This window comes from Pteropus medius, unplaced genomic scaffold, assembly GCF_902729225.1.
Source record: "Pteropus medius unplaced genomic scaffold, Ma_sr-lr_union100, whole genome shotgun sequence".
Taxonomy (NCBI): domain Eukaryota; kingdom Metazoa; phylum Chordata; class Mammalia; order Chiroptera; family Pteropodidae; genus Pteropus; species Pteropus medius.
The window spans coordinates 3583997-3599812 of NW_024352784.1; the positions used below are offsets into that span (position 1 = coordinate 3583997).

The following is a 15816-nucleotide window of genomic DNA, read 5'->3' on the forward strand; positions in this document are numbered from 1 at the left end:
CTCACAAAAGTATTTTTAAAAAGTAACCAGCAAAGGATAGCGTGTGAGGAGCCATAAGTGAAATAGTTTCATAACGTATTGATAATAGTTGAAGCTGGCTGATGCCTAATAAGAATTCATTGTTCTACAAACTGCTTTTACTTTCACATATGCTTAAAATTTTTTCATAATAAAACGTTTTAAAAAATAAAGAAAACAAACCACTCAACTTTTAAAAATCAGCAAAAGATTTGAATAAACACGTCACCAAAGAATATGTATGGATAGCAAATAAACACATGAATATGATGCTTAGCATAATTAGCTTTTAGATAAACACATATTAAAACCACAATAAATACCACTATGAATCTGTTACGATCTCTAAAATTGAAAAGACTAACTAGATCCAGCCTTGGGGAGGATATAGAGCAACTGGTACTCTCAGTTATATACTGATAGTGGGAATGTAAAATGCTACAACCTCTTTGTAAAACAGTTTGGAAGTTACTTAAGGAGTTAAAAATGATCCAGCCAGTCAATTCCTATGTATTTACCCAGGAGAAATGTCCAAAAAAATAAAAATAACTCAAATGTCCATCAATAGGTAAATACATAAATTGTCATATAGCCATACAATAAAATATGATTCAGCAATAAAAATAAATAAACTACTGATACAACATAAATTACAAATTATGCTAATCAAAGAAGCTAGACAAAATGGAGTACATACTATATGATTCCATTTTTACAGAATTAAATTAAAATTCTAAAATTGCCAACTATAGTGATGAAAGTAGATGAGTGGTTGTCTGAGGATGATGGGAAAAATAGATTCAAGGAGAGGGTGATTGGAAGAGAGGGAATATAATGGGACATGACAAAGTTTTTGCAGGTTACAGACATGTTCATTATCTTAATCGTGACAATAGTTTCACAGGAATACACGTCAAAACTTATCAAATTATAAGTTGTGCAGTTTACTGCATATTAATTAAATCTCGATAAGCCTGTTTAAAAAAGTTAGCATAGTGAATACTTGTGTGAGAGTGAGGGCGCTAATGGTGGGAGAACAAGTGGGATTTCTGGGGCAGTGTTGATATTCTGCTTCTTGACCTGGGTACTAGTTATACATGGGTGTGCACTTTGAAAATTCATGGAGCTGTCCACTTAGAATCTGCACACTTTTCTGTATGCATGTTATATGTCCATTTTTTAAAGCTTATTTAAAAAGAAATGAGATACTACTATATGCTCACTCAAATATCACTCTTTTTAATTTTAGAGAATACCAAGTGTCTACAAAGATGTGGAATACCTAGAACTCTCATACATTGCTGTTGAGAGTGTAAATTGGTACAATCATTTTGGAAAACCAGCTGTATCTACTAAAGTGGGACATACATATATACCCAATGGCCCAGTAGTTCTACTCCTAGGTACATACCTAACAGAAATGTATCTATATGTCCGTCAAAGCACATGTATAAACCTTTTGCTCACAAGCAGTAGTCAAAATCATCCAAAACTGGAAATAACTCAAATTTTAATCATTAGTAAACTGGAAAAACAAACTATGTATGATATATTCATTCAGTGGAAACTATATAGTAATGAAAAAGAATCAACTACTCTTACATGCAACAATATTAATGAACCTCAAAAACATAATGCTGGATAAAAGAAATCAAACACAGAAGAGTATATGCTATACTATACCATTCAATTTAAATTCAAAAACAGTGAGAAATTCAAAGGTAATGACTATTCTGATAAAAGAGAGTCTACTGGTTACCACTGGAAGGTATGAATAATGACTGCTTCTGGAGCTCTAGTAATAGTCTATATTTTATTCTGGGTAGCAGTTACATGACTGTGTTTACTTCATAAAAATTTATCAAACAGTATACTCAAGATCTGTCCATCTTATTGTATATGTTATATTTCAACCTAACAATTTTAAACTCTATACTGAGCCAGAGAAGAAAAAGAAATAATTTAAATAGTGCAATTGTCTTCTGTGACCATACCGTATCATCAAGGGTATGTCCTCAGATAGGGAATGTGAATAATAAGCCTGACATAATCAGTACATACTGACAAAATCTATAGAAAGAATGTGTCAATTATTTTAGGGGTTTCTCTATTGACAAGAAGTAAAAACATTGTTTTGGCAACCAAAGAAGAGAGAAGAGATAGCTCTGTCTATATCCTCAAGAAAAAAATGAAATTTAATACTGAAAACATTGAAGAGTGAGAACTGAGAAAAATCATCTAAAAGACAAAAATGACAAATAACAAAAAGAATCAGCAAACTGGCTTTCCATAAATTTTGCTCACCTGCCCCAAGCAGATAGATTCTAGAACACTTTAATTTCTGATTACTATTCTGTGAAATTATGAAATATGCATTATTAGGTACCTTACACAGTTTACATCTATTATTATATAAAATTATATAAATAAAACCAGGTATAATCTACTTGATGGACATTAAAAGAAATTTTTTAAGAGTAAATTTGACTGCTCTGTAAATGTAATTCCACTATACTGTATACATACATATATACTCATAAATAGATATATCTATACATATATAAATATATCTATATATACATAAATATATAAATTTAATAAAATAAGGAGCAGAAGTCTAAATTTATAGTGACAAATTATATTGAGAAGAGTAGGCTGGAAAGAAATGGCTTAGGAAGCTAATTTCTCATTTATTATAAGAAGTAATTGAGCAATAATGTCTAGAGTTGATAAATCAAAAATCAGTTATAAGCACATTATTTAAAGATATGGAAATAATCATCAGGAGAACCAAAAGAAGCACCCGCTTTTAATTTTTTCTCTGAGAAATAAGACTGGTAGTGGGGCAGAGAACTGCTACTTTTCATACAATTTAATGTACTATTTTATATTTTTAATCATAAACCTGTTCTATTTAATTATTAAAACTTTAAACCATATTACAGAAGGATATAACATACAAAAATTTCACTTTATATTAAATTTCAAAAGCAGATCATATATTCTGATCTCAACAGAAATATATCTGTAAAGGGGAGTAACTATCACAATTTCATAGGTTTACTGAGGATTAAACCAGATAATATACATAAAATAATGAGCAAAGTGCTAGTATAATGTAAGGATTCAATAAATGTTAGCTATAATTACTATAGTTGCATAGAATAAATGCAATTAATATTAGAACTGATGATATTCATTATATATAGCACCTGATATATAATAAGCACTCAATAACTAATGACTAAATTAATGAGTATATCTAGTTTTCAAGGAACAGATAATTCTCTTCTAAGACTATCAAATAAAATATAGATAGCTACCTGGTTAACTACAATGAAATCGGGATAAAACTAAAATCAAAATTTGACAAAGTACAAAGAAAAAATTATGCCCCAATTTCATTATTTATAATAAGAATATCAATAACAGCAGCGAGGTTACTATATACACCATTTCCTGGGAGTTAATTCTTCCTTCTAACGTTCTCCTGTATTTTTAAATTTTGTTACAAATACTACTTTTATAATTTTGGGGGGGATGGATCAATTTTAGAATTCTCCTCCACACAGACATTAATTGCTTACAAGGGCCAAAATTTCCAAATTATGTTAAACTGCTTTTGTACAAAAAAGAGTAAGTTATTAAAGCTTACACATCCACAAAATGATATAGCCATACAAATTTTTCTTGACACATTTAACTATCTGGGAGCAAATAAGAGTTTAATTAAAATAAAAGAAGAAAATGCTTAAGATCCCTAGAAATAATGCCATACCATCCACTAAAAGCACACCATTCTCTATCAACAGGGACCTAATGAGAAATAAATAAATGCCTGAATGAAAATAACAAACTTTCAAAAAACTGCAGAGAATGAAATATACAAGGGAAAATGAATATATATACTTGTTAAATGTATTATTGTTTATACTTGTAAATACTTTACAAATATTGTAAATATTATCTTCTCCCAAAAGGTCCATGACCTTCTTTGTAGTCAGATGAGCAATTTAGCTCATCTGAAGATTCAAATAGAGTAAAAGGGGAATCAAAGCGAGATAGCCAGAATTGAGAAGGAAGATACAATGATACCAAGGCTTCTCTCCAACAACCATATTTGCTCTTACACCTTATAAAGAGGTATATCTAGATTGGGGACCTCTATTACCAAGCTTACCTGTGCATACTCTCTTTCAATAGCAGCCTTCTTCTGACTGAATGTCCTAAAAATACAAATAAAAATTCATTACCAAAAATATAACAATAATTTCATTTAAATTTATCAACACACCCTCAAATACTGCCTGATAAGCTGTGTTAAAAGAAAGGACAATATTTCATTCATCTTATGTGCCTAGGAATACTGCTGACATCAAAGACTCTGGAGTCAGGCAATCTACATTCAAATCCTAGCTCCACCACTTTCTAGCTGTATGACCTTACTCAAGTCACTTGACTTCTCTGTGCTTCAGCTTCCTCTCTGGTAAAATTGGAATAGTAACAGTACCCACCTCACAAGGATAACACAAAATTTAGTTAATTAAAATGTATAATGTACTCAAAATAGTGTCTAGCATATAGTAAAAGCTATATAAATGTTAACTACTGTTATTAGAATGCCTAGTGAAAAAGTAGGCACTAAATATTTACTGACTTAACCGATGCAGAGGGAACAACAGAAAATAAGATTAAAATCAAATTTTCATCAGCTTTTCAACATGAAAATAGTCAGATCATTTCTTTCATTCTAGTCTTTGACAAGAGATATAATACAAAGTGCAAAACTACTACATGTTGTGGTATGTTGGGAGCACCATTTCCATACATGTATTATATTTCATAAATACTATGGTAAACACTTTTCACATTTTAACATTACATTGGAATTCATCTTTTAATAATGATTGGCAACATTTTCTTCTATCTTAACAGTACATGAAATAACAGTGTACCTTATAAACCATAGGAAAGGTAGAGTCAATGAAATATGATAATTCATTAACTATTTACCTTGACTAGTGGGAATTTAAAGACTTTTCTTTAGGTGCCAGGTATCTGTGCTCTTAAAAGTACTTCATTAAGGTAGACATATCAAAACAAAAAGTGAAAAATGTAAAGAAAAGAGTTGGAATAGAAAATAAGGCAATAAGCCAAAATTTCCACTTTAATAATCATTTAAATTTACCACAATGGCTATTCATTTCTTATATAAGGAATACAACTATTGAAGACCTTAGTACATTTATTCTTAGTGAATAATTATTACTTAGCCTTAAAAAGGAAGGAAATCCTCACACATGCTATAACATGAATGAATCTTGAAGACGGTATGCTAAGTGAAATAATACTGTCACAAAAAGACAAACACTATATGATTTCATCTATATGATGTACTTGGAGCAGTCAAAATCATTTAGACAGAAAGTAGAATGCTGGCTGCCAAGGGGTGGGAGGAGGGAATCAGAGGAGTTATTTTATAGGAATAGAGTTTCAGTTTTGCAAGATGAAAAGTTCTATAGATGGATGGTAGTGACGGCTGCAGAACAGTATAAATGTACTTAATACCATTAAACTGCACACTTAAAAATGGTTAAAACAGTTAATTTTATATTATGTGTATTTAACCACAATTTAAAACAATGAAAAAGAGTTGAGCAAAATCTTTTTCCTCATGGGGTACTGCACATTATATTTAACACGATCCTTTAAAATACAGTCTACTCTCTTTAAAACACATAAACTATTATTATATATATATATACATGCACTTTATATATGCATTTATAAACTGTATTTTATATATTTACAGATATATATGTGTATATATATATGTACATGTATACATATATATATGTTTGGGGTTATACATACATATATTTCTCTCTACATATAGATATACCAAAATAGTAAGTTTTCTTTTAATCCATGAACATAGAATATCTTTCCATTTTTTGTGTCTTCAATTTCTTTCAGCGTCCTGAAGTATTCAGTGTATAGGTCTTCTACTTCCGTTAAGTTTATTTCTAGGTATTTTATCCTTTTCGTTGCAATTGTAAATGAGATTATTTTCATTTCTTTTTCTGATATTTCACTGTTATTATATAGGAATGCAACAGATTTTTTATATTGATTTTGTATCCTGAAACTTTACTACATTTTTATTGTTTCTAATAGTCTTTTGGTGGAGTCTTTAGGGTTTTCGATATATAGAGTCATATAATCTGCAAATAGTGGCAGTTTTAATTCTTCATTCCCAATTAGGATGCCTTTCATTTCATTCTCTTACCTGACTGCTCTGGCTAGGAATTCCAGTACTATGCTGAATAACAGTGGCAATAGTGAGCATCCTTGTCCTGTTCCTGATCTTAGAGGAAAGCTTTCAGTTTTTCACCACTGAATATGATAATAGCTGAAGGTCTGTCATATATGACCTTTATTACATTAAGGTACTTTCCTTCTATGCCCATTTAATTGAGTGTTTTAATCATAAATGGATGTTGTATTTTATCAAATGCTTTTTTCTGAATTTATATGATCATAAAATTTTTCTTTTATTTGTTAATGTAATATATTAACATTTATTGATTTGCATAAAAGTATGGTACATATGTAAATGAAATACCACTCAGCCATGAAAAGATGAAATATTGCCATTTGGGACTATACAGATGGACCTTGAGAGTATTATGCTAAGTGAAATAAGTCAGACAGAAAAGAACAAGAACCATATGGTTTCACTCACATGCGGGATATAAAAAATAAAGCAATAAACGAACAAACAAAACAGCAAACTCACAGACACAAACAGTATGGTGGTTACCAAAGGAGAAGAGGAAATGGGGGAGGATGAAGAGGCGAAAGAGGGTCAAATATATGACAGGACACTAGACTTTGAATAGTGAGCACACAATGAAATATACAGATGATGTATTATAAAGTTGAATATCTGAAACTTGTATAATATCATTAACCAAATCTACCCCAATAAATTTAATTTAAAAAAAATAAAAATAAAATTGAGCTTAGAAAGTCTGATGACTAGTGCTACCAAATATGTTCTCTTCCCACCTAATGTAAATACTCAGGCAAAACAAACTAACTAAAATGAACTAGCTTAAATTCTCCCCATTAAAAAATCTAAAACTTTACCTATATTTTGAAAGACATGGTATTTTTAATATTTTTACAAAAAAATAAAAGTAAATATTTAAGCTACTTATTTAGTACCCTTTAAGCTTAGACGTAACTCTTCATGAAATAAGGGTGAAAGAAGTGAAGTGTGCAAGAAAACAGGAACTATTTTACTCTGAACATGCATATCGACTAATTTTAAAACTCTCAGTGGAATTTTTAGTTGTTATTAAACAACTGCATGTCTATGAAGTAATTTCCTATTCTAAAGAAAGAAAATGAATCTAAGATGACAACTACTCAAAATCAACATCATCAATATTAGGAAATAAATTATGAGTCACCACATCCAGAGAGCAGAGCAAAAAAATCCTCTGATAATCTCCAAATTAGATATGAAGGCATTTGTTAAAATTCACTATCGGTTTCTGATAAAACCTCTGAAAATATTAGTGAGCGCTATAATTAAACAGACAGATAAGAACAAGTATTGGCAAGGATGTAGAGAAATTAGAACTCTCATATGGTGCTGGTAGGAATGCAAAATGGTGCAGATGCTTTGGAAAACGGTCTAGGAATTCCTCAAAAGGTTAAACATGTCACCATATGCCATAGTAGTTATTTGTAGGTATACAGCAGTCCTCTCCTTATCTGAGAATAATACATTTTAAGACTCCCAGTGGATACCTATAACTGTGAATAGTACCAAACCCTTATATACATTATGTTTTTCCCTATACATACATACCTTTTCACTTAAAGCAAGCACTTTACGGCTTCTCTCTGGCATATTCAAATTGCCAGGATCACTGCATTTGCTCTTTGGGGCCATTACTAAGTAAAATAAGGGTTACTTAAACACAAGCACTGTGATACCATAACAGTCAATCTCATAAGTGAGACTAACGGGCGGGTAGTATAAACAGCATGAATATGCTGGACAAAGAGATGATTCCTGACTCAGGTGAGACAGAGAAGGATGCTGCGAGATTCCATCACGCTGCTCAGAACAACATGCAATTTCAAACTTATGAACTGTTTATTTCTGGAATTTTCCATTTAATATTTTCAGACCACAGTTGACTATAACTAAAACTGTGGAAAGAGAAACCGCAGATAAGGGGGGGGACTACTGTATACCAAAGAAAACTTAAAACATATGTCTACGCAAAGCCTGTAAGTGAATGTTCATAGCGACATTATTCATAATAGCCAAAAAGTGGAAAAAAGCCATATGTCCATCAACTGATAAACAAGATGTGGCATATTCATATGATGTAATCGTAAAAAGGAATAAAGTACTGATACATGCTACAATATAGATGAACCTCAAAAACATGCTAAGTGAAAGAAGCCAGACATAAAAGGCCAAGGCCATATGTTATAAGATTCTATTTATACAAAATTCCAGAATAGGCAAGTCCAGAAAGACAGAAAGTAGATTAGTGATTGCCAATGGTTAGGGAGTTGAGATAAGTTTGCCATTATTTCAAAAGTATTTTTTCTTTCAACTAGATAAAGTATAAAGTTCATATGGAAAAAAAATTTAGAATAATTATAAAGATCTTGAAAAAGAATAATATTAAAAAAGACCTACCTCACCATATAGTAAAAACTAATTTTAAAAACAACAGTAATTAAAACAGCTTGGTAAGAGAACATGAGTAATCAGAGAGATAATGAAACATAGGTCAGAAATACACCCAAATACACATAAAAATTTAGTAACTGAAAAGAAGACATTTCAATTCAAAGGGGAAAGGATGGATTATTTAGTAAATGGTACTGGGACATCTTTATAGGAAGACACAATGTTAAGTAAATGTTAAGTATGTATATAGCATACTATCTTTTCATATAAAAATATTTACATGTATATGCTGCATTATGATAAGTACAATACTTCTCAATTACAATAGTTCCTCAAATGAAAAACTGTTCCATGCAAAAATGCCTACTGTGGTCCCCTTAGGAATCACTGTGATAGAATTCCCTGAAATATTTAACATGAAACTAGCCTAACAATGGCTCTACATGAAGAAACGAACTAGTTATAATGACAGAAGATCTTTTACTGCATTCTTATTTGTATTTATTTGAATTTATATCATGTATATATGCATACATATTTTTATCGAGGTGAAATTTATATGACATACAATTAACCATTTTAAAGTGTACGATGCAATAGCATTTAGTGCATTCACAATGTATGCAACCAACACCTCTCTCTACTTTCAAAACTTTTTAATCACTCTAGAAGAACACTCCATAATCATTAGGTAATCACTCTCTATTCCCCCTTTCATTCCCCCGGTGACAATTTAATTTTCTCGCTACTGATTTTCCTCTTCTGGATATTTCATATGAATAGAATCATATAATATGTAGCCTTTTGTGTCTGGCTTTCACTTAGCATGTTTTCAAGGTTCATCCAAGTTGTAGAATGTATCAATACATCATTCCTTTTTTTGACTGAATAATATTCCACTGCACGGATATACTATAATTTGTTTATCCATTCATCCACAGATGGACATTTGGGTTGTTTCTACATCTTCACTATTACAAATAATGCTACTATAAACATTTGTTTATTATAAGTTTCTATGTAGAGATATGTTATAAGTTCTCTTGGGTATATACCTAGGAGTGGAACTGCTGGGTCATATGGTAATTCCATGTTTAATTTTTTGAAAAACCATCAAACTATTATATTTTATATTCCTACTGCCTATTTTTTAAATTTAATAGTTAAATAAAACCAACCTTTCAAAATAAATTATACTACATTCATTGAGAAGAATCCTATATAGCCACTAACAAGAATGTGGTAGATCTATATGTACTGGTATGGAAAGATATCCTCAATGAATTCATGCAATAAACACTTACTTACTGACTGGCTATCACAGGCTAGACATTGTACAGGTACTAATGATATCACAGTGAATAAGACAGACATCCAGTAGGACTAACAGATAGCAAACAAATCATTATACAAGAATGGTTTATTGGTAAATAGGATAATAATAAGTACTATGAAGGAAGTTACAAGATATTATCTAATACATTTTAAAAACTTCAGGAAAGTATGTAAAGCAAGATCTCCTTTTATCTTAAAAACATGTTAATATATACCTTTATGCAATATAGATACTTGTGTACACTCATAAATACCTAGAAAATACTCATGGGGGCAGGACACTCAAAGAATGTATGGCAGTTCAAAACTATCTTGCAAAAGCCTTAAAAATGTTCATACACTTTGACCCGATAACCTACTTCAGAGACTCTATCTTAAAAAAATTTTAAGTTCAAAGCCATTTAATAGTGAAATAGTATAAAAAACCTAAACAGTAGAAGAATGTCTAAGTATGGTTGATCCAATAACTGAATATTATTTAAAAGTGTTTACCAAAAGTTCTTAATTTCCAAAATATTTTTATGAAAAAAATGTACAAAATTGCGTATTTAATATCATATATGTAAAAAAATAAAAAGTAATACCAGAAGAAAATTAAAAATAAGGATATATGGCAAATTTTTATTGTTAAAGGAAGGAGGTATAAGACTCTTATTTTCTACTCTGATTCTATGTTTTTTCCAATAATTATCTATTATTTCTACAAAGATATAAAAGTACAAATTTTCAATTCATCCACTTATATTTAAAAAAATACATTCCATATCATATAAAAAGAAATAAGAATAAAAATCCTTGCAATAAATAATTCTTTAATAAAATCTAATGTTTTAAATAATTTTCCTAAAACAAATCTGATCAAACCATTCTCCAGCTAACATTTCTGAAATGACTCATCACTCCCAGAATAAAGATCTAAAAGCCTTTAACATGACAGAAGAGGCTGCTGACCATCAGAACTTAACTGCTAGTATGGCTTCATCTCTGTAAACTCCCCCATTCACATAGTAGGCCCCAGCTAAGTTTCTTGAAAGGACCAGTGGGCTCGTGCTTTCACACTCTAGCAAATACGGTCCTTTTTCCTTAAAATTCCCTTCCCCTCATTTGCACTAAACCTTCCTCGTCCTTCTAAATTTAGCTTAACCATGACCTCCTCTGAGAAGTCTTCCTTGAATTACACTTGTGATTTAAATACCCATCTTCTGAGGTCCTCTAGCATGTATGTAACACAGTACCTGCTTCAAATATTATAACTGTCTGTGAATCAACTTTGGAGTTCTCTGGAAGCAACGAGTTTACTTTTCATTTTATATGTGTAGCACAGTGCCTGAACAATGTAGTCGTTCAATTAAAGTTTGCTGAGTAAATAAATAAATGAATGGATAGAAACTATATAATCAGGTTTGACTCTATAAGTTTGAAATAAATAGCTCCGTTGGTTAGCTCTGGGACAGGCAGAACCAAGATCATAATCTATAACCACATGGACCAGTTAAGTTTCTTGATGTTGGTCAGATTGTGTCAATTAACACAACTATTTTGTATAAGTGAGCTTTAAAAACCAAGGCAGGTGTGTACAGTGAAGGATTAACCCTCCTAAAGGGAGGTATAGTTTTTGTGCTTGGCTTCTGGGAAGTAATCTCTTAACTTCTGGAATGTCATGCCTGATAAGAGAGTTTTTGTTTACCTGGAGACCTTAAGCCATGCCAGTTTATGCTGACAATGTGATTTATTTGGGACAGAGGTGGGGTAGGGGTGTGGGGTGGAGAGATGGGTGGAGGTTAGGTCTGGAGATTAAAGTCAGACACATGGGCAGTCAATTATATTTAAGTGACACCTCTTCCCTTGGCTGATTTTAAAATATATCCTTTTGCTGTAATAAACCATAACCTTTAGTAAATTTTCAGTGAGTGTTGTCTAACCAATTATCAAATCTGCAGGTGGTCTTGGGGAACCCCAATCTTGAATGTCATGTCAGAAGTGAGGGTGACCTTGGAGACCTCCAAACTTGCAGCTGATGCCAGAAACGAGGGTTGTCTTGGGGACTCCCAAACTCTGTAATTCATCACCAGAATAAGCAGAACACCTAAGAATGTTCAAATTATTAATGATGGTAGTCAAGGTGGGTTATCAATAACCATAATGGTGACTGTTAAAAATTAAAATAAATACGCCCACCAGAATAGCTAACATGAAAAAACTGATAACTATCTATATCGTTGAAGATATAAAGCAATGAAACTCTAACATGTTGGTGGGAATGTAAATGATACAACCACTTGGGAGAAAATAATTGACGTTTCTTATATAATGTGTAGACAAAAAAGGGGCTTTGTAATAAATCTAAACAAAAGTAACCTCACAGGGTAGCCTGATCATAAATTCCTAACTAGGCAGGTCATGGTGCGTAGTCATGCCCCAGGCCTATACAAGGAAATTATCTGGCTCCTAATAAAGAATATTAATTTACCAATAACATTGATTATCTTCTGAATTTCAGGTATTCTACTAAATATGCGCTGGAAATATAAACATGGGACATGGACTCTGCTCTCAAGGGATTCATTAGCATAAGGTATAAACAGATAATGCCAAAAACTACAAATGCTATTAGTCATAGAATGAAAAGTAGAAAGTGTTCTTATTTCTTATCAATTAGGTAACCTTGGGCAAATTAATTTTTCTGATTGTGCTTCAGTTTCCTATCAATTAAATGGGAATAAAAAGAATACCTACCACACAGGATTATTATAAGGATTAAATGAGTACACATTTATAAAGCACTTAGAATTGTCACATAGTAAATGCTAGAAAAGTATTTGGTAAATAAGTGAAAATATCACATTCCACAGTTTATAATTATGAAATTTAACTCAGTTTAAATATTTTGCCTAAAGGAATATGCAAAGCACTAACAAAAAATATGTTTTAAGTACTTTTGGTCTTAGATGACAGAGCCAAGTCAGAATCTCCCTTCTCCTCTCAGAAATGACCCCAAAACAACAAAAATAAAAAAACATAAATGCAAATATATGTTTCCAATAAAACTAGGAAACATAAAGTATAAGTGGAATATAGCTCAAAAGAGAGACAATTAAACTGAAGAAAGCGGGTAAATATAAGGCATAAGGCTCCAAGACTTAAAAGGGAGTAGTGAGAGCAGATTTCTTCAAGTGTACTTTCTAAGGTATAAAACTTAAACTACATTTGCAACAACGAAAACACAGGACATGGGGTGGTGGAGGGTGTTCTGCTTGCTGTTCATAGTTTGAAGATCTAAAAACAGTACTAAATTAAGAATTATGTCAACAAGTAATTCTGGCAGAAATTAGGCAGCTAGTGTGGCAAAAAGACAGTAAGACAACTGCATTATGAATGGCCCTGCAGCAATCAATCTTCCCTGGCTGGGGAGAAATAAAATAAATTCATACACATAAGCCTGGTCAGAAAAAAATTACTATAAATTTGGATGACAATAGCTACCCTGAGATATCTACTACTGATATTCCAAAAAGTAGTATAGGAAAAATCCTCCTCATTCAAAAAGAAATAACTAAAAAGGAAGCAGGAACAGAATCTATATGACTATGAAATCTAGAAAAGAAGGAAAACAGGAAAAACCTAGTGGCAAAGGACACGCATGAGAAAAAGCTGCCATGGATCAGAAGAAATATGTAATCAAATATTTCAGATGAATTTTTAAAACTTAATTAAAAAAACTAATGAAGCAAATACCACTTAAATAGAATTAAAGAATGTCAAAGTTACAAGAGAATGAGCAGTGCTGATAGCAGGCATCCTGTCTGGCTCCTGATTGGTCAGTCTTTCACCAATGAGTATAATGTTTCCTGTGGGTTTTTCATATGTATCTTTATTATCTTAAGGATGTTTCCTTCTATTCCTAGTTTACTGAGCATTTTTATGATGAAAGAGTGCTGAATTTTGTCAAATGCTTTTTCTGCCTCTATTGATATAATCATGTGTTTTTTTTCCTTCATTCTATTAATATATTTCATTCTTTGATTTTCTTATGTTGACCTTTTCATTCCTGGGATGAATCTCACTTCATCATAGTGTATAATCCTTTAAATTTGTTGGATTCAGTTTGCTAGTATTTTGTTGAGGATTTTTGCATCAGTGTTCATCAGGAATGTGGATCCTTAGTTTTCTCACCATATTTTTGTCTGACTTTGATGTCAAGGTAATGAGAACCTCATAGACTGTGTTAGGAGAGTCTAAGAAGGACTGGTATAAATTCTTCTTTAGTTGTTCAGTAAATTCACCCATGAAGCTGTCTAGTCGTAGACTTGCCTTTGTGAGATTTTTTTGATTACTGATTCAATCTCTTATTAAAGGTCTACTGAGAATTTCTATTTCTTCCTGAATGAGTTTTAGTAATTAGCGTGTTTCTAAAAATTTGTCTCTTTCATCCAGGTTATCCAATTTTTTGGCATATAACTGCTCTTAATACTCTCTTAAAATCCTTATTTCAGAAGCATCGAGAGTAATGTCCCCACTTTCATTTCTGATTTTAGTTGCTTGTGTCCTCTCCCTCTCCATCCTCCTCCCTATTTTTTAGACTAAATCTTTGACAATTTGTTGACCTTTTCAGAGAACTGACTTTGGTTTCACTGACTTACTCTATTATTTTTCTATTCTCTATTTCGTTTATCTCTGATTCAACCTTTATTATTTTCTTCCTTCTGCTGGCTTTGGCTTTGGTTTGCTCTTTTTCCAGTTCCTTAGGTGTAAAGTTAAGTGGGTTCAAGATCTTTCTTCATTTTTAATGTAGGTGGTTAGAGCTATAAATTTCCCTGAGTAGTTTCACTGCATACCATAAGTTCTGGTTTGTTGCATTTTTATTTTCCATCTTCTCAAAGTAGTTCTAATTTCCCTAGTGATTTCTTTTGAGCAACTTCTTGTATATTGTTTAACTTCCATATATTTGCAAATTTTCCAGTTTTCCTTATGTTAAGTGATTTCTATAGCTTCATTCCATTATGGTCAGAGAAAGTACTTTGTATGATTTAAATCATTTTAAATTGATAATTGTTTATGGTCCAACTTATGGTCTATCCTGGAGAAAAGTCCATGTGCACTTGAGAAGAACCTGTCTTCTGCTTTGTTGGTTGAGTGTTCTGTTTACGTCTGTGAGGTCGAGCTGGTTTATAGTATTTTTCAATGGAATAAAAGTGATGGTCCAGAAACAAATCAAAACATCTATGGCCAACTAATTTTCAACACGAATGCCAAGACCATTTAAAAAAGGAAAGAAGAGCCTCTTCAATAAATGCCATTAGGACAACTAAATTTCTACATACAACAGAATAAAGTTGCTCACCCCTAGCTCATTCCAGACATAAAACTTAACTCAAAATGGATCAAAGACCTAATGTAATAGCTAAAACTATGGAACTTTTAAAGGAAAGCAAGAGAGTATATCTTCATGACCTTGGATTTGGTAACAGATTCTTAGATAAAACACAAAGCACAATCAACAACAACAAAAAAAATAGGTAAAATGAACTTCATAAAATTTTAAAATGTCTGTGCATCAAAGGACATTATCAAGAACATGAAAAGACAACAGAATAGGAGAAATATCTGCAAATCATATATCTGATAAACATCTAATATTCACACTATATAGAAAAATCTTCCAAACCTAAGAGACAAACAGTCCAATTTAAAAATGGGCAAAAGTATTAAACATACGTTTCTCCAAAGAAGATAGACAA

At 31.6% G+C, this 15816-nt stretch overlaps 1 protein-coding gene across 1 annotated transcript in view; it reads right to left on the reverse strand.

Annotated features, from left to right (window-relative positions):
- The window catches only part of FCHSD2 (FCH and double SH3 domains 2), a 212655-nt gene that overhangs the window by 175539 nt on the left and 21300 nt on the right, over window positions 1-15816 (reverse strand). Inside the window, 1 exon segment of the mRNA XM_039848321.1 lies at window positions 4199-4244. Coding sequence (XP_039704255.1) covers window positions 4199-4244 — 46 coding nt within the window.